Source organism: Ambystoma mexicanum, chromosome 6p (genome assembly GCF_040938575.1).
Source record: "Ambystoma mexicanum isolate Mex_15411 chromosome 6p, UKY_AmexF1_1, whole genome shotgun sequence".
In the NCBI taxonomy this organism is placed as follows: Eukaryota; Metazoa; Chordata; class Amphibia; order Caudata; family Ambystomatidae; genus Ambystoma; species Ambystoma mexicanum.
Window position 1 is genome coordinate 385,072,576 of NC_090935.1, and position 25,993 is coordinate 385,098,568.

The 25,993-nt window shown below is 47.0% G+C and overlaps 1 protein-coding gene across 2 annotated transcripts in view; it reads right to left on the minus strand.

The window, feature by feature from the left end:
- RICTOR (RPTOR independent companion of MTOR complex 2) overlaps window positions 1-25,993 on the minus strand; it is a 1,615,046-nt gene that overhangs the window by 1,327,685 nt on the left and 261,368 nt on the right. For both annotated transcript variants that reach the window (XM_069627164.1, XM_069627163.1), the window contains exon 12: window positions 13,912-13,999. In XM_069627164.1, the coding sequence (XP_069483265.1) occupies window positions 13,912-13,999 (88 nt within the window). The remainder of the gene's footprint in view (window positions 1-13,911; window positions 14,000-25,993) is intronic.

The following is a 25,993-nucleotide window of genomic DNA, read 5'->3' on the forward strand; positions in this document are numbered from 1 at the left end:
GTTACAGACACGGCTAGGTCGACTTCCCTTTTGGTCCCCAAAAGACAAGATGCAATACTCTGCGGTTACCACTGGATGTAGGACCATATGCACAGCATGTGATTCTAAGCAGATTAACAAACATCAGAAACTATGTCTTTTGAATGTTACATTTTCTGATAACATTTCATCATTGCAGGATGCATCTTCTAATGGGGCTTCTTTTGTATGACCCTCGACTACATGCAAAAGGGATTTTCAGTTACGTAAGGTGTGCCCAAGGACAAACTGGTGGCAGCAGTTCCATTTTCATAGTTTTTACTGTACTTTTCTTTATACTTACGAGGTTTACCGCATTTGGCTACTAACAGTGGTTAGTGTCCATACATGGCCATGCCAGGAGGTTTTTAGTTTTTTCCGTTGGGATCTTGTCCTTCGCTTCTTCCTGCCCTACAGGTCAGGAACATCCTTTTATGGTCATGCACTTGCCAGGGAAAGGCTCGCTTTCCACGGGCTAGTGCATACCACATGTGTGGGGTCCCAGGAAGTGGGCTGGGACTGTCTGGTCCCAATCCACATGCTGGTGTGCATACTTGAGTGAAACCCACAGTGGTCCCAGATTGTACCACTTTTGGTGTGCATGTAGGGGGCAGATCTTGCCATTGGAGGGCTGAGTCTGATCACTCGCCTGACTTTGGGATAGGAAGAGTGTCCTGCAGCCATTCCAGCAGATCTGAAGAGCCATGTATCCGGTCGTAGCTGTGAAGACCGTGGAACAGCCATGGGCGATCATTGAAGAGGCCTGGCCACTGAATCTTGCTGTAGTCCCAGTAGAGCCCTGTCTGGCTACTGATCTCAGAAGACCCTTGTCAGTGCTTCAACCCTCTGGACAGGTTTCGGCACAGAACTCCAGGGATCTTCAGCTTGTGTAACAAGAGGTCCTATTGCGAAATATCAGCTCCCTGCCATCAGCAGACGCTGAGATAGGAGGCTTTATTCGACTGCAATGACTGACACCTGGTGTCACGTGAAACTGTGACCATCCCTAAAACCTGCTTTCCAGCGCCTGGTCGAGTGCCTAGAGTAGGCATGCATCAGCGTGTCTTGCTTTGTTCGTCGAGAAGAGGTTGCACCAAGCTCCGGTGACCAACCGGAACTCTTCTTGCACCTGCAGCTCCCGGGCACCAGTGACCTGAACCAAAGGTGTGAAAACTTAACTCGGATGACCCTCTGACGACCCACCAAATCTGAAGAGAAATCGAAGTTCGGGTGGTAACTTATAGCAATACTTACCTACCTGCCCCACTACTTCCACCCTTGAAAAGTTTGAATACCTTTTAAAACTTTTACATTTGTTTGACTTTGGCAAAATGCTTTGCTGAAAGCCCTGTGAAACTGTCTCATTCACTAAAATCACCTTCAACTAACTTTTGGACCCAACTTCACGCCCCCAGGACCGCTCGCCTATTTTTTTTTCCAGCTCCGTAACCCTTGGAGAACTTTGTGAACTTTTGGGCACAAGGCCTCCATACAATTTAGGGCTGGATTTTCAAAGTTAGGATTCCAAATCCTGAGGACATTTTGTACTAACCTAATTCACTTGCCTCCCATTACAGCTATGAATCCATGCCAGACCCCATGCTGGAGAATCGCATATCTGATCCTTGTATCTGCTTAGATTTATATGCTTGAATAGGCCGACATTTAGCTGTAGGTTCCGAGTATTGCATGACTTGTTTTAGAAGTTCAAAAAGGGACGTCGACTGGGCGTATTTGTAATTTTCTCCCTAGTGTGACATACTGTATCCATGGTCCTTCACGCGTCGAGGTCTGCATGAGTCTAGAGATGGAAGGAAAGGAAGGTAGAAGATGTTTATGTGCCTTCAACTCCAAGATGGTAAGAAGGAGGGGTGCACGTGAATCAAAGCAGATACAAGCATCAGAAATATGATTACGGTAAGTAATGTATGCCTTCTGAGGATTGTGGATCTTATCAGAATCACATGCTTGCATAGACTAGCAAGCAGCACCTGTAGAAAGTGGTTGGATGTTTGAAGGTGTTAGGCAAAGTTTGTATGCAGTACCCTCTGGGGCCACTACACACAACTCTGACTACAGGTATAGGAAACCCAACCTTTGGTATATAAGCTTGTAATACACAGTTTTGGTAGCATGTTGCGTGACCAGGCTTACCTCAAGAGGGGTAAAAGTGAGCTGTAGTGGAGTTACACAGAGATTTACAGTTACAGGTATTCAAATAAACTCTTACACTCAAGGTTTCTTGCATAAACAATTAATTTATTTATCAGTCAGTTCGAATAAGCCTTCTTCAGAAGGGAGCAATATAATAGTAAAACACAAATACACTTCAATACTGTACACTCTTAGTTTCTAAATCAGTAAAGACCCATTTGGGATGGCTCACAGACACAACGTACACCCACAGGTGACTTCAATAGCTAGTGTGCTGGGGACATTAATATCTTACTGTTGGCATTTAGAATACTTTTAGGAGTTGGTAAAAGGCAAAGGTTTTTAGAACAACAAGAGACCACACATTCTTAAGCAGGCAAATACGTGTGGATCCTCCAAGAAGAGTCATAAAATTCGATAGGCTAAGCCAAAGACAATGGGCAAAAGGCCTGTATAGGATGAAGCACTTCTGGTAAGTAAATGGAAGTCTTCGCACAAGTCCTTAGGAGTCTTTGATGAAAAGAAGTATCAAATGTAGGGTCACATGCTAATTAGGCTTGTGAGTTGTATAAATTGCAAGCCCTCTACAGTAAGAGGTAAGTTCTCTCAGACTTTTTACAGTACCTTAGAAATGAAGAAAAAGATGTAGCTGATGACTTCTATTCCTGTGCGGCTCTACAGATCTCACTGTTCCTGGGCCTCAGTCGTGGGGACAAGAGGGAGGATGTTGGGTGGACTCCTGCTATGCACTGGGACGGTCAAAACCTGCAACTGGCAAACTTCACTTTCAGTGGCTGTTCAGTGTTTCAGCGGTTCCCGGCTGTCGAGATGGACTTTCCTTACTTCTAGGGTCCCGCACTCTGTTGAGGGGGCTCAGGCTCAGTCAGTCCTGCTTCCTGAAGCTCTAGGCCAGCTTAAAAGCAACGCACATAATCTGGTGTTCCTCTCCCTGGCTATACGGTTTCCAGCAGCAACTCAGTGGAAATTCAATCAGCTCCAAGATGGATGTCAATGTGGCTTACTTTGGAGTTGATTGGTCAAACTAACTCAAGGGGAGAAGTCGTCTGTGCAGGGGCTTCTCTGTCGATGGGAACTTGGCGCTTCAGCACTGCAACAGGGCTTCACCGGGCAAACCAATGGTGCAGGAGTTGCAGCAGGCGCCCTCTTCAAGTTCTTCTTCGGGTTCCTTCGTCCAGTAGTCGACTCTGCCTTCCAAGCCAAAAGACTTGCCTTTTATTCAGTTCTCTCCCATTCATTCCAGGCTAGCAGTCAGTCACACAGCAGGGTGGCTGTCTTTGCCGGACAGTCAGCCAGCCAATCACCACAGAGTGCATTTGGGTCTCCCAGGAGACTAAGCACAGGGCGTTTCGGGCCCCTCCCTCACTTCCTGCCTACCCCACACACTCTGGAGCCAGAGACGGGCTTCACTCCTGAATCCCGCCAAAGGCAAAATGAACAAAGAGACCAAACCTGGTTTGGCGCACAGTGACAACCTCAAGGAGGACCATTCCATAAAGAAATGGCGAAAAAAGAAGACTGGGCGCCATTTTGACAAAGATGGCTCCAGTGGGTACTTTACTGTAGCTGAAAACGCAGCCCGCGGTAAAGGTACACCATTATACTTCAACGAAACTGCTGCCACCAGCCATTCAGTGAGAAAAGGGTAACATTAAAAATGTTACATGATAAGTGTTAGGAAATTCAGCCTAAACAGAGAATTCTCCCTAACCTAGTGAGCCCCCCAGCAGCTTTGCTGAATTTCTGGAGTTTGTTTTTTTCTCCTGCCAAGAGTGAGACTCCTTTTCCTCACACTCTTGGACATGATTTGAGGGGTTCCTTTGACTGTTAATGTGTTTTATGGAGTCTTTTACTCCATAGGGTCTCATGTGTTTTTACTATGTGTGTTACACAGCACCCTCAGTGCAGTGACACAGGGGTGTCATAGTGACACCCCACCATAGGCTCCATACCCTGGGACTGACTACTGTCACCCAGGGCATGTAAAGTCACCATTGGCTTTACTAGTCCCAAATTATGAACAGAAACCAGTACAAACCATCATATTGTGGACGTACTGGTCGGGGCAATTCGATTGCCCCGGGGTCTGTTATTCGAGGGGGCACGTCTCCGTCCCCCCTGGTCGAGTTTTGGCTGGTGGCAGTGGATACTACTTTTTATATTCGACCGCAAATATTTCTCTATGGGATTTTCCCATTGTTCGAGGCTACCAACTTTAATTATTTAATTCCTATAGCCTCGAACATACCGCCGGGTTATTTATTTAATAGTAATTCACCGGTTGGTAATTTTTGCTAGAACTCGATTCTAAAATGGCGTTTGGGTTCTCTTCTGTGACTCCAACCCAAGTCGAGCCCTTTGTTCCACTTTTTGGCGGGCTTCTCCACAGAAGCCTCCAAAAGTGGTGCCACTCTGTCTGGGTACCACAGGGGGTGCGGGAGGGGGTTTAGGCATCCCGGACTGAGTTGCCTTGGCAACTGAAGTCGCACTCTTGTGTGATTGGCCCATGTTTGATTGACAGCTAGGCTGAATGAATGGGGGTTTCTTGCATAAAAGCAGGGCTTTGGGGACTGGAACTTCAGAAGTCGCCACAGGACCTGAAAATCCGAAGAGGGAGAAGCTGAGCCAACCTGCAACAACAGCAGCACCGGTGGAGCCCTGCTGAACCATCTCACCACTTCCCAACGACAGAGGAGATCTTCTTGCCGGAGAGTCTCTTCCCCTTGAGCTGGTGGGGACAACCAGTTTGCTTTCTTTTTTTCGCCTACCAGGACGTCTAGTGGTCGAATTGCCCGTGCTAAGCACCCCGGCAACCGGATAGCCACTTACCACTGACCCGCGGATAAAAAGGACCGCTCCTTTGAATCGAGAAACTCTGCGGCTGGTTTTTTCCCTGGCAGTACAACAACCTTCTGCTTTCCTCCCCTACGAGATCTTCTCTTCTACCGGACGAAGCACCGACTCGCAACCGCTGCCAGGAACAACTGCCCCCGCTGGAGTGTTCTCACCATTTCAAGGTACTGTGTCCGCCTGGCCTCCCTTTCTATAGATTGCTACAAGGTGACAGTAAATCCTTAACCTTCAAGACTGGGCTGGTCGCTTGACCATCTAACTGGTCCCTTTCTTTTGGTCCAACTCCTTTCTGAACCTTTGAGACTATTGTGCACTTTTCAACCGTGTGACCTTGGACACATTTCGTTGTGATCCTCTTAAAGCGGGTCCGGCTTTCTGAAACTGTTTTATTCTGCCTTCCTCTCTTGCTGTGTTCTTTTGAAAGTGTTGGGATCTGTTTCAATTTATGCTCCGCCTCTCTCTCCCTTGTATCCGAAGTATTAGAGTGCCATCTGCGTTAAGCGCTCACCGCTGTCTGATAATAAATGGTGCTTTACTTAAGACTTGTCTAATATTCTGCGAAGGGAGTGTATCTACTTTAGTAACTGTGTTTTGAAATTACTTGATATTAGTGCCAGTGTATATATCTTTTACACCAAAGCTCTGGTCAATGTTTGCTTGTTCTACTGCATTTACCTGCCCTATTGTTTATGCTCTGTATACTGCCTAACTCTTCTTGAGAGAAGCCTGACTGCTCAGCCACAGCTACCAGGTAAATCTGGGTGGTGCAGACTGCTACCAATTGGGTTTACTGCTAACTCCTGTAGTCTTAAACTTTTTGCAGAGGTCCCTAAGGGAACTGCACAGGTTTCTGCCTAACAAGAAGCTAGACAAAGGGGGCCCTAGGTAACCCCTCCAGCACTCTATTGTAAGATAGTGTGTGCTGGGTCTAGAAAGTTACAATGGTAGTCAATTTCACTTCACTGCTCTGGGAAACAGTAGTTTATACCAGAGAACCTTTGGGAAATCTGAAAGACTTCCCTGTGCCACTGCACTGAAGGTGCTGTGTGACAATGTAAAAGATGATGCCTATGGAGTTTGTCAGACTCCATAACCAAAAGAAACAGTGTACAAAATCCCATTAAAATACATGAGAGAGTGGGAAAAAGGGTCACACTCTCCAGGTTAAAAAAAGCAAGTCCTCAAAACCCAGCAAACTTGCTGGGGGTCTCTAAGGTGGAGGGAATTAGCACATTTCTGAGAATTCTCCCCAAAAGAAGGTATAGTGGCAAAAATAAGTCTTAGCTTGACCCACTTGAGAATCGCGTTTAGAATGTGTATCTAGACAGTAATGTTGTGTGAAGGTGTGAATTGAACTCCAAGTAGCTGCTTTACAAGTGGCATGTAATGGAACATTTGAGATAAAAGCTAATGTAGCACCCATGCCTCGAGTTGAGTATGATCTGGGTGTGAAAGGTAGAGTTCTTCTGGATGGAGAATAACAAATATGAATCCATTTGACTATCCATTTTAAAATGGCCGACTTGGAGACAGGATCCTCTTCTCTTCCTGCAGCAATGGAAACAAGGGACTAACCCGTTTTCCTTGATGGCTTTGTTTTTTCTAGGTAGTACATTACAGCCCTCCATACATGAGATGTATGGAGGCTCATTTCTGCTGACTTTGTAGGCTTCTGAAAGAAAGCTGGAAGTTCTATGGACTGGTTAACATGGAACTTTGAGATACATTTTGGAGAAAAATGTGGATGTTGTCTTTATAAATAACAACAAAAGGAAATTGAACAGAGGGTTTGCATTTCACTATATAGATGTAAGGGCGATGAGAAACACGGTCTTGTTAAGTGAGATGTTTAAGACTGGTTTTATGCGATGGCTTAAAGGGGTGACCCATGAGTTTAGGAAGAAAAATATTAAAGTCCCATCTGGGAGTTGGATGAGAAATGTGTGGGTGCAATCTTTTAACTCCTTCCATAAGGGCTTTCACTACTGGAATCTTTCACCAGGACACTTTACCCTGAGAGGTTTTGTATGATGAAAGTGTGGAGGAGTATGGCAAAAGTGCTGCTAGATGAACTTTAAGGGAATTAAAGACTAGCCCCGGGTCCAACAAATAGAGCAGGTAAAGAAATATTGGAGATGGAGAACAATCAATAGGATTGGTGTTTTGTTTTCTACATCAAATAAAGTGTTTCCAGTTGTTGAAATAGCAATGTCTAGTGTTGGGTTTGCGTGCTTCTTTAAGGTTGTCCATACATTGTTTGTTGCAAGTGTAAGTGACCAAAATCTATGACTTCAGGAGCCAAGCTGTCAGGTTCAGTGTCTGAGGGCATGGATGAAGTCCCCCTGGTCCTGAGGGTATTGTCCCCCTGATGTTGGGACAGCAGGTTGAATGGGCATTGCAATTTGGCTGGTATGCAAAGGGACATCTTGAGCAGGTGTGAACACCATGGTTGACATCCCAATATTGGTGCTATTAGAATAAGCCTGACTTGTTGCGGGTGCATCTTGGGGATTACCTTATTCTGAAGCGGTGTTGGGGGAGGGAGCTTAAGTATGCAAATCTCCATAACCAGTTCACCCACTGAGCATTCCCCTTGGATCCTGTTTGGGGATACCTGGACGTGTAGTTTGGGAATTGTGTGCTGTCTCAAGTTGCAAACAGATCTAGGCCTGGTTGACCCCAGTTTGTGAAAACGTTGTGAAGGATGTTTCTGTGCAACTGCCATTTGTGTTCTTATGGGAGTTCTAAACCCTGCTTAGTACATCGGCTAGACAGTTGTGTTCGCCAGGAACATGTGGTGACAGGAGGAACAGGTGTTTCAGTGCCCAATTCCATATGTTCTGTGCAGGTTTGGACATACTTGGTATGTCAAATGTTGGGGAAGATTGTATGCAGTAACACTGTGGGAGACTGCACCAGCCTTGTCCTCTTGGCAATAGGTAACCCAACCTTTGGTATAGGTCTGTACTACACAAGTTGGTAGAGTGACTGAGCAGCCATGCTTATCTCAAGAGGTGTCAATGTGAGATGTAGGGTTGCAACAGAGTTTCACAGTGACAAGTATTCAAATAACACTTATAAACAAGGTTTCTTGATTAAATAATTATTTAACAGTCCGTTTTAAAATGAGCCTTCTTTAGAATGGAGCAAATATGTAACACTGACATATACTTCAAAATACACACAGTTTCAAATCAGTAGATACCCATTGTGGATCGCACACAGACACTTCCTACACCCTGAGGTGACTTCAATAAGTAGGTCACTATGGGCATTAATATATCACTGGTAGATTTAGAGCAATGCTGAGTTTGATGTCACAAAAGGGAAAAGGGGTTGGGGAAGGAAACAATGGTTAACAAGTTTCTCAAACAGGTAAGCACTTTTGAACCCCCTAATGCAATGCAGATGAACCCTTTCCCAGCTATACAAGTAAAGAATATATGACATTTTGGAGGGATAGTTAAAACACAAAGTAAGAGGTTAGAAGAGTCTTCGGGGAGCCAGGACAGCCAATGTCAATTGAGAAAAGTCCAAAAGAGTGAAGACACTTCTTAAAGGTAAGTAAAAGGTCTTGCACAATGTTATAGAGAGTTTTGTTGAAAAATAAATCACTGTTGGCTCACAAGCTGAGAGGCCTTTGAAAGCCAAAGCTACAAGCAACTCTGCAAAAGGCGGCAGATGCAAGTCTCAACTGAGAGCAAGCAAGCTACACAACAAGAGTTAAGTACTCCTTGGTTTACAGTACCTTAGGTTTGAAGAAATTGGTTCCAGCTCGCTTCTGTTCCTGTTGTCTGGCAGATCCTGTTAATCCTGGGCCTCAGTCGTGGGGACAAGAGGGAGGACGTCTGGGTACTACTGCACTACTTTTCGAAGGTCGGCAAACAGCAATAGGCAAAGTTCTGATCAGCGGCACTTCGCGATTTGAGCTTCTCGCAAATAGCACCGCTGCGGTTCTCGGATACCTTTCCTTGCTTCTGGGGTCCAGCACTCTGTTGTGGTGGCTCAGGATTGGTTAGTCCTGCGAGGGAGTCCGGAGGATCTTCCTGGAGTTCGGTCCGACTTAAAAAAGATGAACACTCTATTTTGGTGTTCCTGTCCCCTGGCACTCGGTTCCTGCAGCAACAATGGAAGTACAGACAGCAGAGAGGATTTCCGGTCAAGTTCGTCTTGGGGTCGCCCTTTGCAGGGCCCTTCTAGTCGATGCAAATTCAGAGCTTCAATGCTGCAGCAGGGCTTCACCGGGAAAACCAACGGTCCAGGAGTTGCAGCAGGCGTCTCTTCCAAGTTTTTCTTCAGATTCCTTCGTCCAGAGACTGCCCTCCTTGCAAAAGACCTCGCCTTCCATGCAAGTCTCCCATTCATTTGCACCCTGGCTGTCACTCACACAGCAGGGTGGCTGTCCTTCAAGGACAGCCAGCCGGCCAATCACCTTTGGGTGCATTCCTGTAAACAAGGAGACTAAGCACAGGGAGTTACGGGAACCTCCCTCGCTTTCTGCCCTGCCAGACACACTGGAGCCAGAGGCGGGCTTTACCAGTGAACCCTGCCAAAGACAAAACAAAGAAAAGGACCAAAACTGGTTTGGCACGCAGAGTAAATCTCAAGAAGGAGCTTTACAACAAGAAATGGTGAAAAAAGACGACCAGGGCTATTTTGGCAAAATGGGCACCCATGGGTGCTAGATTGCAGCTGCAAACGCAGCCCGTGGTAAAAACACATAGTGGCAGGGAAAAATTAACCACTGCCACCAGCCATTAATTTTAGTAAGGGTAACGTAAAAATGTTAGACAAGAAACTAGACAAAGGGGATACAAAGTAACCCCTCCAGCACCCTATTGTAAGATAGCGTTCACTGGGTCTAGAAAGTTGAACATTTAAGTAAAGTCAATTTCACTCACCGCTCTTGGAAACAGTAGTTTAGCCAAGAGAAGGTATTTAAACCTTTGGGAAATCTGAAAGACTTCCCTGTGCCCCTGCACTGAAGGTGCTGTGTGTCAATGTAAAACGATGATGCCTATGGAGTTTGTCAGACTCCAAAACCACAAGAGAAACTGTGTTCAAATCACAGAAAAATACATGAGAGTGGGAAAAAGGTCTCACTCTCTTCAGGATAAAAATGTTAAGTTCTAAAGTCCAGCAAAAGAGCTCGGGGTCTCTCTAAGCCAGAAGGGGAATTAGCACATTTCTGAGAATTCTCCCTAACACCATACCAACATCAATGTTTAAATAAGCTTTCTTTAAAAAGGGCAAGATATGTAACACTGTAAAAATACTTTAGAATACTTTGCCGAATCAAACAAGTTAGTGCATACTCTTTGGATATGCTTCTTACACACTTCCTACACCCTGAGGTGACTTCATTCACAAGGACAGTAATGGCATTTATAGATCACTAATTATGCTTTGCAGATTCTGACGTTCAAGAAAGGAAAGGTTTAAGGAAAGAAAAAGGTTAAACAGGTTCTCAGTATATGTGAGGACAACTAAACATTCCAATGAAATCTAGGCAAGCCTTTCCCAGCAGTAACACTCTAAAACAAGTTACCACCCATCAGGGACAAATAATATCACAGTCAATGGGCTAGAAAAGTCTGCAGGGAGCCAGGACAGCAAAAGTCAATTGGAGCACTGTCTAAGGAGCTGAGGCACTTCTTAAATCAAAAGGTCTTGCACAAGGTTAGAGATTTTGTAAGAAAATCACTTCTAGAGTCACAAGCTGTTAAGTCTGTGAAAAGTAGAATTGGAACAAACTCTAAAGGTAAGCCACTGCAAGTCTCAACTGAGAAAAGCACAGATCAAAGACACAAAGGTAAGTACCCCAAGTCTACACAGTACCTCTGGTTTGAAGAAGAGTGGTCCAGCTGGATTCTATCCTGTTGGGTTCCTGAGCCTCACTTGTGGGGAAGATGTCTGGAGGGGTCCTGCGGCGGCAGTTTGGAGGTTGTCGGTAGCTACAGGGTCTTTTCGGTTCAGAGGCACTTCACGGTTTCAGCGCTCTATAAACAGCACTGTCGCGGATCTCGGGTACCAGTTGGGCTTCCTTCACTCCTTGGGTCCTGCCCTCTGGTGAGGGGACTCAAGCTCTGGTCGTCCTGCTTCTGGAGGGTCCGTAGGAGACTCCTGGAGCTTCTGGCCAGATTTCTGACATTGCACTCTACTACGATTTTCTCAACCCCTGGCCCTCGGTTCCTGCAGCAGCAAAGAAATACAGCCAGTCGGAGAAGATGGTCCAGTGGAGTTGGTCTCAGGGTTAGTTGGTTGGTCCCACTAACCCAAAGTAAGAAGGCGGCCCTTCTGGAGCTTCTCTGTCGAACTGAAAAAGGAGTCTCACTTACTCCAGGGTCAAAAATTAAAAAGCCCTAAAGTCCAGCAAAAGAGCTGGGGGTCTTTAAGGTTGAAAGGAAATGAGAATTCACCCTAACACTTCTCGTCCGTCTGAGGCTTCTCGGATTTCCGACGTAATTTAGCTTGGGTAGATGACTTCCTCTTAGAAGAGGAGTTTGTCAGCTGGCAATGGAAGCGGAAGGTGATGTCGATCGCGTCCTATCCACTTTGGCTTCTACGGCAAATCTGGTGGACTCGGACTTGCGGCTCTTAACCTTATCTGGGCCCCCACGGATGAGGCAGCCTCAAAGGGCTTAGAAGCTCGCTCCTCAGACCGACGTGTCCTGGTGAGGCATGCCCCTGCTCGGAGCACATGTCAAAGGTCATGTTATTAAGCCATGCCGCCAGCCTACTATGCCTGTCCTTTGTTGTCTTCTTGGAGAAACCAAAGCATATCTCGCACTCTACCTCCTTGTGTTCTGGGTTTTACCCTCCACAAACAAATTCCGTAGCCTGAATTTGGTGCAGGCCTGAAGAGGGCCCTTCCATCCTTCTCCTTGGTTAGAGGGCACGAAGTAGGCCCAAAGGCCTTGTAGAATCTTCAGACTATCTTTGCCCTTGAGGGGCACAGAACTTCACCAGCAACAGGTCCCCGCTGTTGGCAGATGAAGAAAAGAGCACACGTGCGTCTTTGAAACAAAAATAGAACTTTTTCAGACAAAAACACGTACAAAAATCATGGAGAGCAAACTCGAGGACTCCCAACCCTGAAGCATGCAGTACAAATCTGAAGATGGCTGCCAGAGCAGGGGCTTAGGGAGAGGACCATCATTGAATGGGGAAAGTATGATCCAGAGGACAGTGATTGGTTTAGAGGAGAAATATAGTAAGTGAACGTGAAATTATTTTTTCTTTTACAGAGGATTCCCGGCCTGGCAATAATGAGCAAGTGAATCCATGCCAGACCCCAGGCTGGAGAAGTGCAAGTGCTTCTTTGATGTACATATCTAACTGGGTTCAGTTTCCTTACCTACAACTCACATCTTCCTCTTAAGATCAACCTGACCACTCTACCAAGGTCCTGCGTTAATACAGACGGATACTAAGAATTGGCGATCTACAAACGTCTGGGAACGCTTACTAAAGTCTTACTATCAGTAGGACTTTAGGAAAACTTCACTAACACCCAAGCACTCCACATAAGGTGTGGTGTGCTGGCTCACTATATAACATGTAAAGGGAGATGCAAATCCCTCTTTTCCTCTTGGGAACAGTAGTTCACCCAAGAAGATTAAAGAGAAATTAACAGGGAAGGCCAAAAGTTATAGGAAACTAGAACTCCAACCATACACTATGGAGAGACATAAAAAGGAGATAGGGGGTTTTCCTAAAGTCCCACTGGTAGTAAGACTTTAGTAAGCTATCCCAGTGGTTTGTAGATCTCCAACTCTTAATATCAGTCTGTACTAACTAAGGACCGTGGTAGTGGCAGAGCAGTCAGGCTTATCTTAAGAGGAATATATGAGCTGTAGGTAAGTACACTGAACCTTAGCCAAGCACAGCAAAGAAACCGTTACACTTATAATGTATATACAAAAATATATTATATATACACACCAGAATCACTTTAAATACTAGACGTTTACACTAGAACACTTCGGAATACTTGAGAATACACTTCAAAGGACACTTTCAATTTTGTGTTTGTTTGAGGTTACATTTGTAGCAACGTTAAGGTAAAGACAAAGTTATTGTATTATCGGTTACTACGTGCACCTGCGGTTTCTAACAGTTCATACGGTAATACATTTACTCTGCAAAAACATAGTTAAGACACATTAAGCGAGAAAAATTGTTAGTGTAACATTAGCCCGGTTCAAGGTTCTAGAGAGGGTATCTTGGCACAGCAAGTCTTAAATTCAAAAACGCAAACCTGGGTTAAGGCAGTTCGGAGATGGCTCAAAGTCTTGACGAGCAGGAGAATACAAAGAGTTCCTGTTAGGGAGACTTCTCAGAAATGAGCTAATTCCCACCACCTAAGAGACCCGTACAATGTAAAAAGATGATGCCTATAGAGTTTGTCAGACTCCACAACCAAAAGAAACACAGTTCAAAATCACATTAAAATACATGGAAGAGTGGGGAAAAAGGGTCTCTCACTCTCCCGGTTAAAAATTAAAGTTCTCAAAATCCAGCAAAGTTGCTGGGGGTTTCTAAGGTAGAGAGGAATTAGCACATTTCTGAGAATTTTCCCTAACATGTGGAATAACTGTACTTGTACTACCTTCCCGAGTTACACATGACTGCTTAACCACTGCTAATAGAGGGGTCCGGTCTACCACTTGGTTGGAACCCGGTTTTACTATTAGGTTGGATAGTTTCACACAATTCACAAGAAGGCTGTGGAAAAAGATCCCGAACACAAGGGTAAGATCATTAATCAAAATCTACTTACAGCAGAGTCCCACTTCAAAATATGGTGTTCCCAAAGTCTAAACATATGAAAAACAGTTTTTTATTGGTCATCCATTGATAACATACCTACGCTTAGAAGACCTTCTATGAAGTCCTCCGTCACAGCAGGAAGAGGAAGGCGGAAAATTTCATACAAAACTTCAAGAAGACCTCGCTACAAACCAGAAATGAAAAAACAGATTTTATGAATTATTGGATTAAGTACAGATCATGTTTTCATGAAATACAATATTTTTTATGAAAATGTGTTATGCAGTGTGGCGGATTGACAAACCACCAACACAAAATTAAGGTTTGTACATTTTATATTCAAACCCAAGGGTTGGTTAATATGAACACCTCTAATATGAACAACTCCAAGTCTTGAGTTTTAGTTGAAACAATCCCTGGGAACGGTGTGAAGGTAACCCCAGAGACTGCAGGCAAAACTGGAGCTCCTGGCAGCAGCAGCAAGGTGGTGTTGGGTCTACAGACATGAAGCAGGGTCGGCCCGTCTGAGCCACAATGAAGTGTTGGGCGGCAGAGGAAGTAGGAGCAAAGGCGCTCCAATGTTCCGCCTGCCGCATTGGAAGCGGTGCCTAGGACAGCAGGGATCCAGGCTTGTGGGAAGGGGACCAGAGGCTTTAGGGCAAAAGTGACGGTATGAGTCGGCATCAGCCATTATTGAAAGCCAAAAATGCAGCAGCACTGTCACTGAAAGCCCTCCTGCCGGGGGAAACAGAGAGCTGCCCCTCATTCAAGATGGGATTTAACATGCATTTGGAACCTGTGAAGAACAGAAGTAATATAGAATGGGACAGGGCTGGTGAATTGTGTTGGTCTTGGGAAAAGGATGCATTTCTGGCATAGACCGGCTGGAGTTCACTGTCACTCTTGAAAAGTGGGTCCTGTAGTAGCTTGGAAAGGCCTGAAGCCCCGTCCCTAAAATGTGGTGCAAGCTTACACTTGAGAAATGAACAGAGGCAAGACTGCAGGCCCAGTGAGAGCCTGGTGGAATTATGGACTGCGCTGGTGAAGAGCGGCTAGTTATTGGGAGCTCCAGTGGGGATCGGGCTGCAGAGCCGGGATTTGCAGTGGGAAGACAACACTATGCACTTTGGCCTAGAGGTGCACACCGAGACCTGAAGGTGTCAATGTGCACTCTGTCCTGATCGCACCGAGTAGGGGAGAATTTTCATTTTTAGTGCTAATTACTCCCACCTTAGAGACCCCCAGCTCTTTTGCTGTACTTTGGGACTTTTTTTTACTTGTGATCGTATGTGTTTTCTGTGTTTGTTTTTGGAGTCCTACAAACTCCATAGGCATCATCTGTTTGTATTGTGACACACAGAACCCTCAGTGTAGTGTCACAGATAAGTCCTGTGGATTTCTCAAAGGTTTAAATACCTTCTCTTGAATAAAATACTGTTTCCAAGAGTAGTAAAGTAGTAAAGTGACATTTGTAGACATTTGATTTCCCTTAGTAGACACAGCAAACACTATCTTACACAGAGTGCTGGATGGGTTATTTAGTATCCCCCCCCTTTGTCTACCTTCTCATGTAACAGGTTACCCTTTCAAAAATTAATGGCTGGTGGCAGGGGTTTAATTTTCCTACCATTGTGCGTTTTACCGCAGAACGAGTCCTCAGCTGCAGTAGTGCACCCATGGGCGCCATTTGTCAAAATGGCCCCAGTCTTTTTTTGCCATTTCTTGTTGGAAAGGTCCTTCTTGAGATTTACTTTGTGCGCCAAACCAGGTTTGGTCTCTTTGTTCTTTTTGTCTTTGGCGGTTTTGGCCTCTGGCAGGAAGCAAGGGAGGTTCCCGAAACTCCCCGTTCTTAATCTCCTTGGTTACAGGAATGCACCCAAAGGTGATTGGCCGGCCGGCTGGCTGTCCTTGGAGGATAGCCAGCCTGCGGTGTGAGTGACAGCTAGGCTGCAAATTAATGGTAGTAACTTGCCTAAAAGGCGAGGTCTTTTGCAAGGAAGGCAGAGTCGACCACTGGACGAAAGAACCGAAGAAGAAACTGGAAGAGAAGCTTGCTGCACCCTCCTGGACCGTTGGTTTGCCCAGAGAAGCCCTGCTGCAGTGCTGAATCTCTGAATTTCTAATCGACTAGCAAAGCCCGGCAAGGATGACTTCTCCCCTTGGGCTGGTGGGACCAATCAGCCCCAAGACGTACTAGCTTGGAACCCCTCTATCTGCTGGCTGTACTTCTTGGCTGCTGCAGGTACCAAGTGCCAGGGGACAGGAACACCAGGATGAGTGTATCACATTTAAGCCGGATCCGAGCTCCAAGAAGATCCTCTGGACTCCCTCGAAGCAGGACTAACCAAGCCTGAGCAATCTCAGAGTGCTGGACCCCAGAAGCAAGGAAAGTCCACAAGGTGTCCAAGAACAACAGTGGTGCTATTTGTGAGTAGCTCAAACGTAAAGTGCCGCTGATCTGGAGTGTGCCCATTGCTGCCGCTGTTGGGCAGAATTGAGTATTGCATGCAGTACCCTCTGGGACAACTACACACAATTAGGACTACAGGTGTTAGCCAAACCAACCTTCGGTATAAGTCTGGTAGCGAGCTGAGCAGCCAGGCTTATCTCGAGAGTGAATGTGAGCAGTACAAGTAATTACACAGAGGACTTTCAATCACAGTGGTTCAAGTAGACACTTATACTCAAGGTATCTTGGTAAAACACTTATTAATGTATTACACAATCATTTAGAAAACATTTCACTAGAAGAAGACAACTCAATATTATATACCAATACAAAACTCCAAGGTTTAGAGACAGTTTGAACTCCCCTGAAATAAGAGCCAAATGGCAGTTCAGTTACTTACAAGTGAGCAAAAAGGACAAGGTAAGTAGAATCGATCACATATACTTGTTAGACAGTGCAAATAGTTTCAGTTCACCAGAGTTGTTCAATTTAAGTCGATAGGCCATGTGAAAGTCAATGGGCTAGTGTTCTGGATAGGAAAGAGCAGTTCTGATATCAAACGGAAAAGTCTTTGCAAAAGTTCTCAGAAGTAGTTTAGGCGAAAAAGAATCATTGGTGGGGTCACAAGCTGATTAGGCCTGCAAGTTGGGAAAGTTTCATGAACTTTCACCGCAAGAGTGCCGTTCTCTCAATCGGGTTGGCACAGTACCTTACTATGAAGAAACAAATGCAGCGGAAGTTGTTAGTTTTGGCAGTTCCTCAGTCGTGGGGACAAGAGGGAGGACATCGTGGGACTCCTGCACTGCACAGGATCGTCGAAGAAAACAAACAAGATGGAGTGTTGTAGTTCCAGTAGCTGTAGATTCAATAGCACAAGCTGGTGTCCCTCTCCCTGGTTAATCCTAACCAGCCTTGAGAATCGTATCTAGGTGTCTTATAAGTTGATTGGTCCCACCGACTCAAAGGAAGAAGCCGTCCTTGAAGGAGCTTCTCTGTCGAAAGGAGTTTGGCAATTCGGACCTACAGCAGGGCTTCACTGGGCAAACCAACGGTCCAGGAGTTGCAGCAGCCGTCCTCTTCCAGCTCGTCTTCAGTTCTTTCGTTCCAGTGGTCGACTCGCGTTTTAAGTCGTTCTCTCCATTTCATTCCAGCCTAGCTGTCACTCACCCAGCAGGGTGGCTGTCCTTGCTGGACAGTCAGCCAGCCAATCACGCCAGAGTGCATTTGGGTCTCCTAGGAGACTAAGCACAGGGAGTTTCGGCACCTCCCTCATTTCCTGCCCACCCCAGACACTCAGACGCCAAGGGCGGTCTTCAGTCCTGAAGCCCGCCAAAGGCATACGAACAAAGCGAGCAAACCTGGCTTGGTGCACAGAGACGAACACTAGTAGGACCTTTCCAAAAAGAAACAGCGAAAAAAGAAGACCAGGACCTGTTTAAACAAGGGGGCTTAAGGCGCCATCTTGAAAAACATGACTCCTGTGATTTTTTTTTCCAACAATACTTTTTATTAAGCATTTTAACAAATGAAAACGACAGACACCGCATTGGAAGTATTAGCAATTGCAGTCAGCAAACACCATATCAAATCGTTCCCCCGGGAGAAAAGGCTGGTAAGTGTTCCTAGTCCGGCAGGCAGCCTGCCCTGGGCCTGCTGAGAACCAAACAGAGCCTCTCAGTCCTGCAACCAACGTGTGAGTGGAGGCCGTTCGGGTGAAGGCAGGGTATTTTGTAGCAAAGTCCATCAAAGGAGCCCAAGTATTTATGAAGGGGCCCAAGTTCCCAGAACGAATTGCTGTGATTTTTCGGCTGCCACCACTTCCCAGCATTTAAACCACCATAATGAGCTTTCCGGATCCTCTGTTTTTCCAAACTCGGGCCAGTGCAATTCCTGCGGCTAGGAGCAGGCGTGTGCATAAACGTGACATGTGCCCGGAAACCGGGAACGCCCCTCCCCCTCCCTCCCGTTTCACCCAAGAGAATGACCCCCGGATCCCAGGGGATGGATAGACTAGTGATTTCTTCGATGTGACCTACCACTTCCCTTCAATACTTCTCCGATCTAGGGCAGTACTAGAGGAGATGGAACAGAGAGCCTTTTTCAGAACAGCCTCTCCAGCAGTTCGGAGAAATGTCCGGGTAGAGTTGGTTAAGTTGAGCCGGCGTTGTATAATATCTATAACAAATCTTGTAGCCGCTTTGTTCGTGACACATTGAGTGCTTTTATGTGACCTGGACCGAATTTCCCCCCATTTTGTGGAATCTATCTCCAGTCCGAGATCCCTCTCCCATTCCACCATATATCTTCTCTCCTTTGTGGAGGGGTCAGTTCTATCTAGGAGTTTGTAGAGTGAGGACACCTTCCACCTGGCTTTCGGTACTTTAAGAGTGAGCTCAAGAGCAGAAAGGTTTCTCGCCCCCTTTTCCTTCACCACCCTATTTGAGGCCCAATGCCGAAGTTGGGAATATCGAAACCTCTCTAATTCTGAGATCCCAAATTTCTCCTTCGACCTCTCAAAGGAAAGGGGGGTGGCACTCCTCCAGGAAATCAGATAGGATCCGGAGCCTGCCATGCAGCGAACCCATGAGGAGAGATTCCAGGGGTCAATTCAGGATTGTTCCACCAAGGAGTGAGTGGGCCTAACCAGACCGTGCAACCCCATTTGCGGGCTACAGCTTTCCATTTACACACTGTGTTGCTGGTAGATGCTAACAGGCCTCGTTTACCTTGGATCTTGATAGGCGGGAGGTAAAGGAGATCCACCAAACGGCATCGGGTTCCAGGCCTCTTCTACGTGTCTCCACGAAGGAGCGTCAGACGGGAGAACCCAGGCGAACGCATGGGACAGCTGTGCCGCTAGTGCATACCTATTCATATCCGGCCCCCCCAAGCCACCCACAGCTCACTCCCCCGGAGCAAGACTTTCTTCGCTATTCTGGGCCTTTTCCCTCCCCAGATAAACCTTTGTACATTCCTTTGCATGGACATAAGTTCCTTATCTGGGATATGCATTGGAAGGGCAGTGCAGCAGTATAGCAACCTGGGAACCAAGTTCATCTTCACTGTGGCTATGCGGCCGAACCACGAGATTTCCTGTGCTTGCCATTGTTCCAAGTCTCGCTTGAACTCACTGAATAGCTGCGGGAAGTTGCACTGGTATATTAAGGATGGATCACTGGGGATCTGGACACTCAAGTACCCTATGGAAGAAGCAGGCAGTGGGATTGGGAGGGCCTGGCATAGGCACGCCTTATGCAGTTTGGTATGGGCGATTGCCATTGCTTCCGATTTGTCAAGATTCAGCCTGAACCCCGAGAGCTGGCTGAATACTTCGATTTCTCTTCAAAGTGGGGACAGCGAAGGGAAAGGATCAGTTATCGTGAGCAGGACATCATCTGCATATATAACGCCACTTTGTACTCCCGATTTCCCACCGAGAGACCCCGAATTCCCATGTTTTTCCAGACCGTATTTGCGAAGGGCTCCATGGAGAGCGCGAAGATCAATGGAGGCAAGAGGCAGCCTTGCCTTGTGCCCCTGGAGAGATTTAACCTCTCCGACTTAGTGCCATTGACCCGCAGTTGCGTTGTGGGGAATTGAAAGTTAGCCATCATCCAGGTTACAAAGTTCCTGCCAAAGCCCCAGTGCTGCATAATGATCCGGATGTAGCACCAATCCATCACGTCGAATGCCTTCTGGGCAATCCAGTGATATTACTAGCATCCCTTCCCCCACTCTGATGGCGCATTCAATGAGGTCTATAACACGCTTGATATTATCATGTGTTCCCCTCCCTGGGATAAATCCAGTTTGGTCTTGATCTATAATGTGCAGGAGGTGTGCGTTCAGTATGGCTGTCAGAATTTTTGAGAAAAGTTTACTGTCGTTATTCAGTAGGGAAATAGCCTACATGACGCAGGGTCCTCAGGATCTTTACCCGGCTTGTGCAGGAGAACTGTTACTGATTCTGCCATTGACTTGGTGATAGTCCGTCTCCAGGAATGAGTTGAATAACCCAGTTAGTTGTGGGGCTAACATGTGGGAGAAGGATTTATAGAATTTAGCCGTTAATCCATCCGGGCCAGTGGTGGACTATTTCAAGGTTTTATTGGCATTGGTCGTTTCTTCCAATGTAATCAGACCTTCTAAGGCGCTCAATCTGAACCGGTGGTCCTGGGTTTTGCTGGTTCTGAGAAATTCCGTTAGCCCCTCTAGGACTGTGGGGCGGGGCCCCGACAATCGCTGTATGGTGCTCTACAAGGACCTTCATCTTATCCCAGTCATAATGGATTTGACCCGTTTTGATCCTCAGATGGGCTCTATTATTCCTAGTCTGGACTCTCTTTAGCTTGTATGCGGTTCGCTTTGTTAGATCTGCTATAATAGAACTGTTTGGTGAATGCCAGGGATTTCGCTGAACGATGCGCCCAGTTCATCTATAGCGCTATTCTAGCTTTGCGTAGCAGCGTTTCCCCCTTCCTGGACCATCAACCTTGTAGGTCTTTTTCCAATGAGGTGACTGTCCCCTCTAGTTTAGCCCCTAGGATCCTTGAAACCCTTCGTAGTTTGGCACCGGCACTTATGAGTAATTCCCGAATCACTGCCTTCATGGCATCCCAGACAACCCCAATGGGGGTATCCTTCCCCAGGTTTTCGGAGAAGTAATTCTTTAGGGTTTCCTCCGTTTCCCTTTTTACATGTGCGTCTAACAATAGGGAGTCAGTGGTGAAGGGGAACCCTGGATGCGCAGATCCGCCGATATGGATGCGTGGTCCGAGATTGTCCCTGAGTGAATCCTTACCCCCTCTAGGCATGAGTAGATTGTGGCTGTAATCAGTAATTGCTCAATTCTAGAGAATCCTTTATGGGCGTGAGAATAGTGTGTGAAGCCTCGCTCCCCCCCGCCCAATTGGCCAGCCTCTGCGCTTCCACTGTCCCCGTATCCTTGAATAGTTTTGTCAAGCCTAGTGCTTAGGCAAAATCTAAATTGGACGGTGGGAACGTTTTATCTATGTTGGGGTCCGGAACAGAGTTAAAATCCCCCCCAATAATTAGGTGTCCCTCTGAGAATTTCAACTTTTGTGGGGTGAGCTTCGCTAAAAATTTGTCCTGGGTGGTGTTTGGCCAATAAATGGAGATTAAGGTAATTGGTTGTTCCACCAGCCACCCCTTCAACAATATGTACCTGCCCTCTGGGTCCCGCTTTACAGTGATGCTCGTCAGAGGAACTTGTTCGCTTAACAGGATAGCTACTCCTCTTTTCTTCCCCCCGGAAATAGCAAAAAATCTTCCTTTGAACCTTTTGAATCTCACCAGAGCTTCATCGGCCTGGAGCAGGTGAGTCTCCTGCAAGAAGACGATGTCTTCCTCTATCTGACTGAGTGATTGCTCCATCGATCTAAGTTTCCCTGGAAAATTGAGGCCCTGGACGTTCCATGTCAGAACTCTGAGCTCTCTTTTGTCAGCCTGCCCCCTGGGATACCCTATTAGGTGTTTTGGCGATGGTGAAAGGCCCTCCCGCGCTGGGTTCCGGTGCATTGTGAAAGTGACCAGGGAAGACCCCGGTGAGTGATGAATTGGGTGTATGACTGCAGTAGTCTCTCAACATGTCTGAGAGAAAATTAACTTGCCCCTCTTTACCCCAGAACCTAATTCCCCAACTGCCCCCACCCTCACCCCCCCAGAACTAAAAGACAGGAAATATTCCTACCCCAACGGGAAACTGGGTGGACTCCAACCGCGAGCTCCTGTGACCAACTGGGCCCAGTCTGACAACATCGAGATTTCCCAATGACAGGACATCATAATCAGTATTCGAGACAACATGTGAAGCGATAGTCTATGCCAGAAATAGCCAGCCCCGGAGGATAGAGGAGGGGTTAGGACCAACCCCATCCCCCAGACCCGATCCAGTCTGTTCCTGGCCATTATGTCTGTTCGTAGTAAATTGTTGCTGCTCAATCTGGATTTGGCTTCCTCTGAGGAGGGCCCTGAGGTTTGCGTCACCTGTTCATCCTTGTCCAAGATTTTCCAGCGTGCTTCTTGCCTTGATCTACGGCTTGCGATTACACCTCGGACCCGTCGCTCGGTAATTCAGTGCCCATTAGTTTCTCGGCCTCCTTCAGCGATTGGAATTGGTACTGCACAAACTCACATAGGAATCTGATGGATGTGGGGAAACCCCACTGATATGGGATTTTCCTTTCGTGTAACCAAGCTGTCAGTGGCTTAAGGGATTTCCATTTTTGGAGGGTGGAGGGTGCCAGATCCTGGAACAGAAGAATATTGGAGTCCTGGAATGAGATTTTCTGCATCGACCTGGCTTCTCTCATAATATCCTCCTTCAGTCTGAAGAAGTGGACCGAACCAAAACATCTGGGGCATGGTCGTAGAACGCCGAGGGAACGTTCTATGGACTCGGTCCAGTTCCAGCAGAGTGTCCCCAGGGAGGGTTATGATGAATCTAAACAGCTCCGCCACATATGACTCTAGTTCCGAGCTCAGGACTGACAAAAGGATCCCTCGGATGCTGTTTCGTCTGGAGCGATTTTCTGCGTCTTCCAATTTCGATTCCATCGCCTCACATCGCAGTTCCAATGCTGTTAATCTATCTTGGCTTTTCTCCAGTTCGAATGCCTGTCACACAGTGCATCCTCCACCTATGCTGTGCGGTGCGGTTTTCCACTGCTTCCACCCTCTTGTCAAGGGAGTCGATTCTCTTCGTCACTTCCTCCGTGCCCTTTTGGATTTCTTTGGTTAGGGCAGTCAAAAGGTACCCCAGGGCCGCCCTGGTGGCCACCTGCTCCAGCTCCTCAGACGTCTGGGAGGCCCCCTGGTCCCTCATCTGCTCCTTGGTCAGCCCTTTCTTATTTTGTCTGGGTTGCTGTGTTCCATCATGGAAGCAATGTCTGCTTGTCTGGCTGTTTTGCTGCTTTTTGCCATTATTCCTGGCCCACAGATGATCGATCCAGCTGCTGAATAGCCCCTTCCACTTATGCGCAGAGAGCTCCTGGGAGATGGGCGCCGCACCTGTGTCAACGGGACCACTTCTTCCCTTCACCCTTCGAAGGTGCAGTGGTATGGGGATAGATGAAGTTAGCTCCCCAGGCCCGCAGAGGCTGCCTCCAGTCCAGCAGATTAAACCTCCCCCACCACACCAGCAGACCCTCGGACCAGCCTTGTTCACCACTTGTAGTCAAACTCGTGTTTCCACACCCCTCCACCTCCACCCCAGCCCTCCAATCCAGTCAGGGGTCGCTCCCGAGTGCACTGGAGCCCGTTGGTAGGAGACAGGTGCGGGCCCTGTGCCTGACCCGTGAGTGATAGTGGGGCTCCCCGTGGGATGACAGGGAAGTTAATGAGGGGTTCTCCCAGTCTGGGGCGCATTGAGTCCGGGCAGTAGGGAAGCCGATAGTGAGGGCACCAACCGCATGGATGGGACCTGGCCACCGGCCTGGGTCGCGGCTACGCTGATGGAGATGCTGCCTTCAGTCGGAGCAGGACATCGCTAGCACCACTTCAGTGCTCTGGAGCCAGATGGTAAGCGGCAGGTGTTGGCCCTGTGCCCGACCAGTGGGTGATGCAGCGACTCCACGTGGGAGGGCAGAGAAGTGGTAGGGAGGTGCTCCCAGATGAGGGTGCCCTGAATCCGGGCCGTAGGAAGTCAGATCCTGAGGGGCACCAGCAGCATGGATGGGGCCTGACAGTCGGCCCGGGCCGCAGCAACATTGATGGAAGATCCACTTTCAGATGGCCCCGGGTGCTGCAAGCACCGCTTCAGTGCTCTAGGGGAGGGGGGTCCAGCCAGGGCAGCCGAGAGCCCAGACAACCCCCCCTGCAGGCGAGCTCCACCCCCACCGCCAGGGAGCCGCGGAGACCCAGGGAGGAACTGAACTCCGTTATAGGGAATGGGGCAGCGATTATGAAGCAGAGAAGTGCGTCAGGCTGGGAGTAGCTGGACGCTTCATGGAGAGGCTCCCCTTCCCTCTCTGTCCCACTTCTCCAGGCCCGCCGCCGCTGACATTTTCTAAAGCCACCTCATGGCTCAGCTCGCAGCGTGTGGGGCTGCCGCTTTGCGGCCCGACGATTTCAGGCGCTGGAAATGCAGCGACTCTCTCACCAGGACTGCATCATTCCAGGGATTCCCTCCATGAAGGAAACCGGAGAGGGGAGCACTCGAAATTACGTTCACGGTGTCTAGTCTGCCATGAGCTATTCAGGAGCTATGCCACCCGCGGCAGCTCCAAGCCACGGTTTTGAAGCTACCGGTGTTCGCGGTCGGGAAAAATCATGGTAGTTCGTTGTAAAACCACTGCTACCAGCCTTTTCAATAGGAAAGGGTAGCATTTGACTGCTACATGAGTATTTAGACACAGGGGATACTATGGAACCCCTCCAGCACTCCATTGTAAGATGGTGTGTGCTGGGTCTAGGAATTTAGAAAGACTAGTAAAGTCAATTTCACTTTACATTCTCTGGGAACAATAGTTTATCCCAGAGAAGGTATTTAAACCTTTGAGAAGTCTAAAATACATCCCTGTGTCACTGTACTGCGGGTGCTGTGTGACACATGAAAAGATGCAGCCTATTGAGTTATCTAAAACTCCATAATCAAAGAACACAAGTGAAAAACACACATCAAAATGCATGAAAGAGTGGGAAAAAAAGGCTCACACTCTTTCCAGGTAAAAAAAAAAATCAAGTCCTCAAAATCCAGCAAAGTTGCTGGGGGTCTCTAGGGTGACGGGAATTAGCACATTTATGAGAATTCTCCCTAACCGCCGCCGCCCTTCGAACCATAGTGCAGGAGTCCCCACACGTCCAGTTCTTCTTAAAGTGCACTAGTGGGTTGCTTTCCCTGATTTGCCTTGTGCATTTCTAAAGGAGTCTTGGAGTTAATAATTGTCCTGGAGTTGCTTGTAGCCGCTCCGAAAAGTATATAGGTCCTTACTTACCTTGAACTACGGATTGTCTTTCTTAAAAGTCTGCTAGAGTTCTTATTTAACTTCGAATTGTAGAATACACTTCTGAAAAGTATCATTGGTCCAACTATCTATTCCTGGATTAGTAATAGTGTAAAAGTGATGTACCAATAGGTTATACAGACCTTGAATAGCTGCTGCTCTTTTAGAACTAACACTGGGTTAGACTTTACCTGAACTGCTCCAGGGCACTTCTAAAATAGAGTGACTTTAGAACTAAATTTTACTGTGCTAATTGTTGGTGCAAGCCACTACTAGTTTAATAGTGGAATTGTTATTACTGTCATTTCTCTGTAACAATTGTGGACACGAGCCACTAATATTGAAGCAGTCTCTTGAAAAAGTGCTGCTTATTTTTTTTATAATTGCGTTTATATAATGTTATAGTACTTACTTACCCAAGATTTATCTTGGCCTACTTGTATTTAAATAAACCATTTAGTTTTACAATAGATAGTGTTTGTTTGTTTCTCTTTGGATTCTATGTATGATACAATTTCTTTGTACCAAGCTACAGCCCTCTCTTCCCCCCTAAGAAAAGCCTATCTGCTGTGTCTATGCTACCAAATGTTCTCAGGAGGCACAGCCTTATACTCATAGTGGAGCTTTGCACTGCCTCAGATATGGTTTTATGAAGCCCTTAGTTGGACTTTAGAAAAACTGTCCTAACACTGTTGGCATGCAGTGGGATTTGTGTAGATTGGATTACACAGATTATTGCGATACTTTGTGTCCAAAGAAAACCATC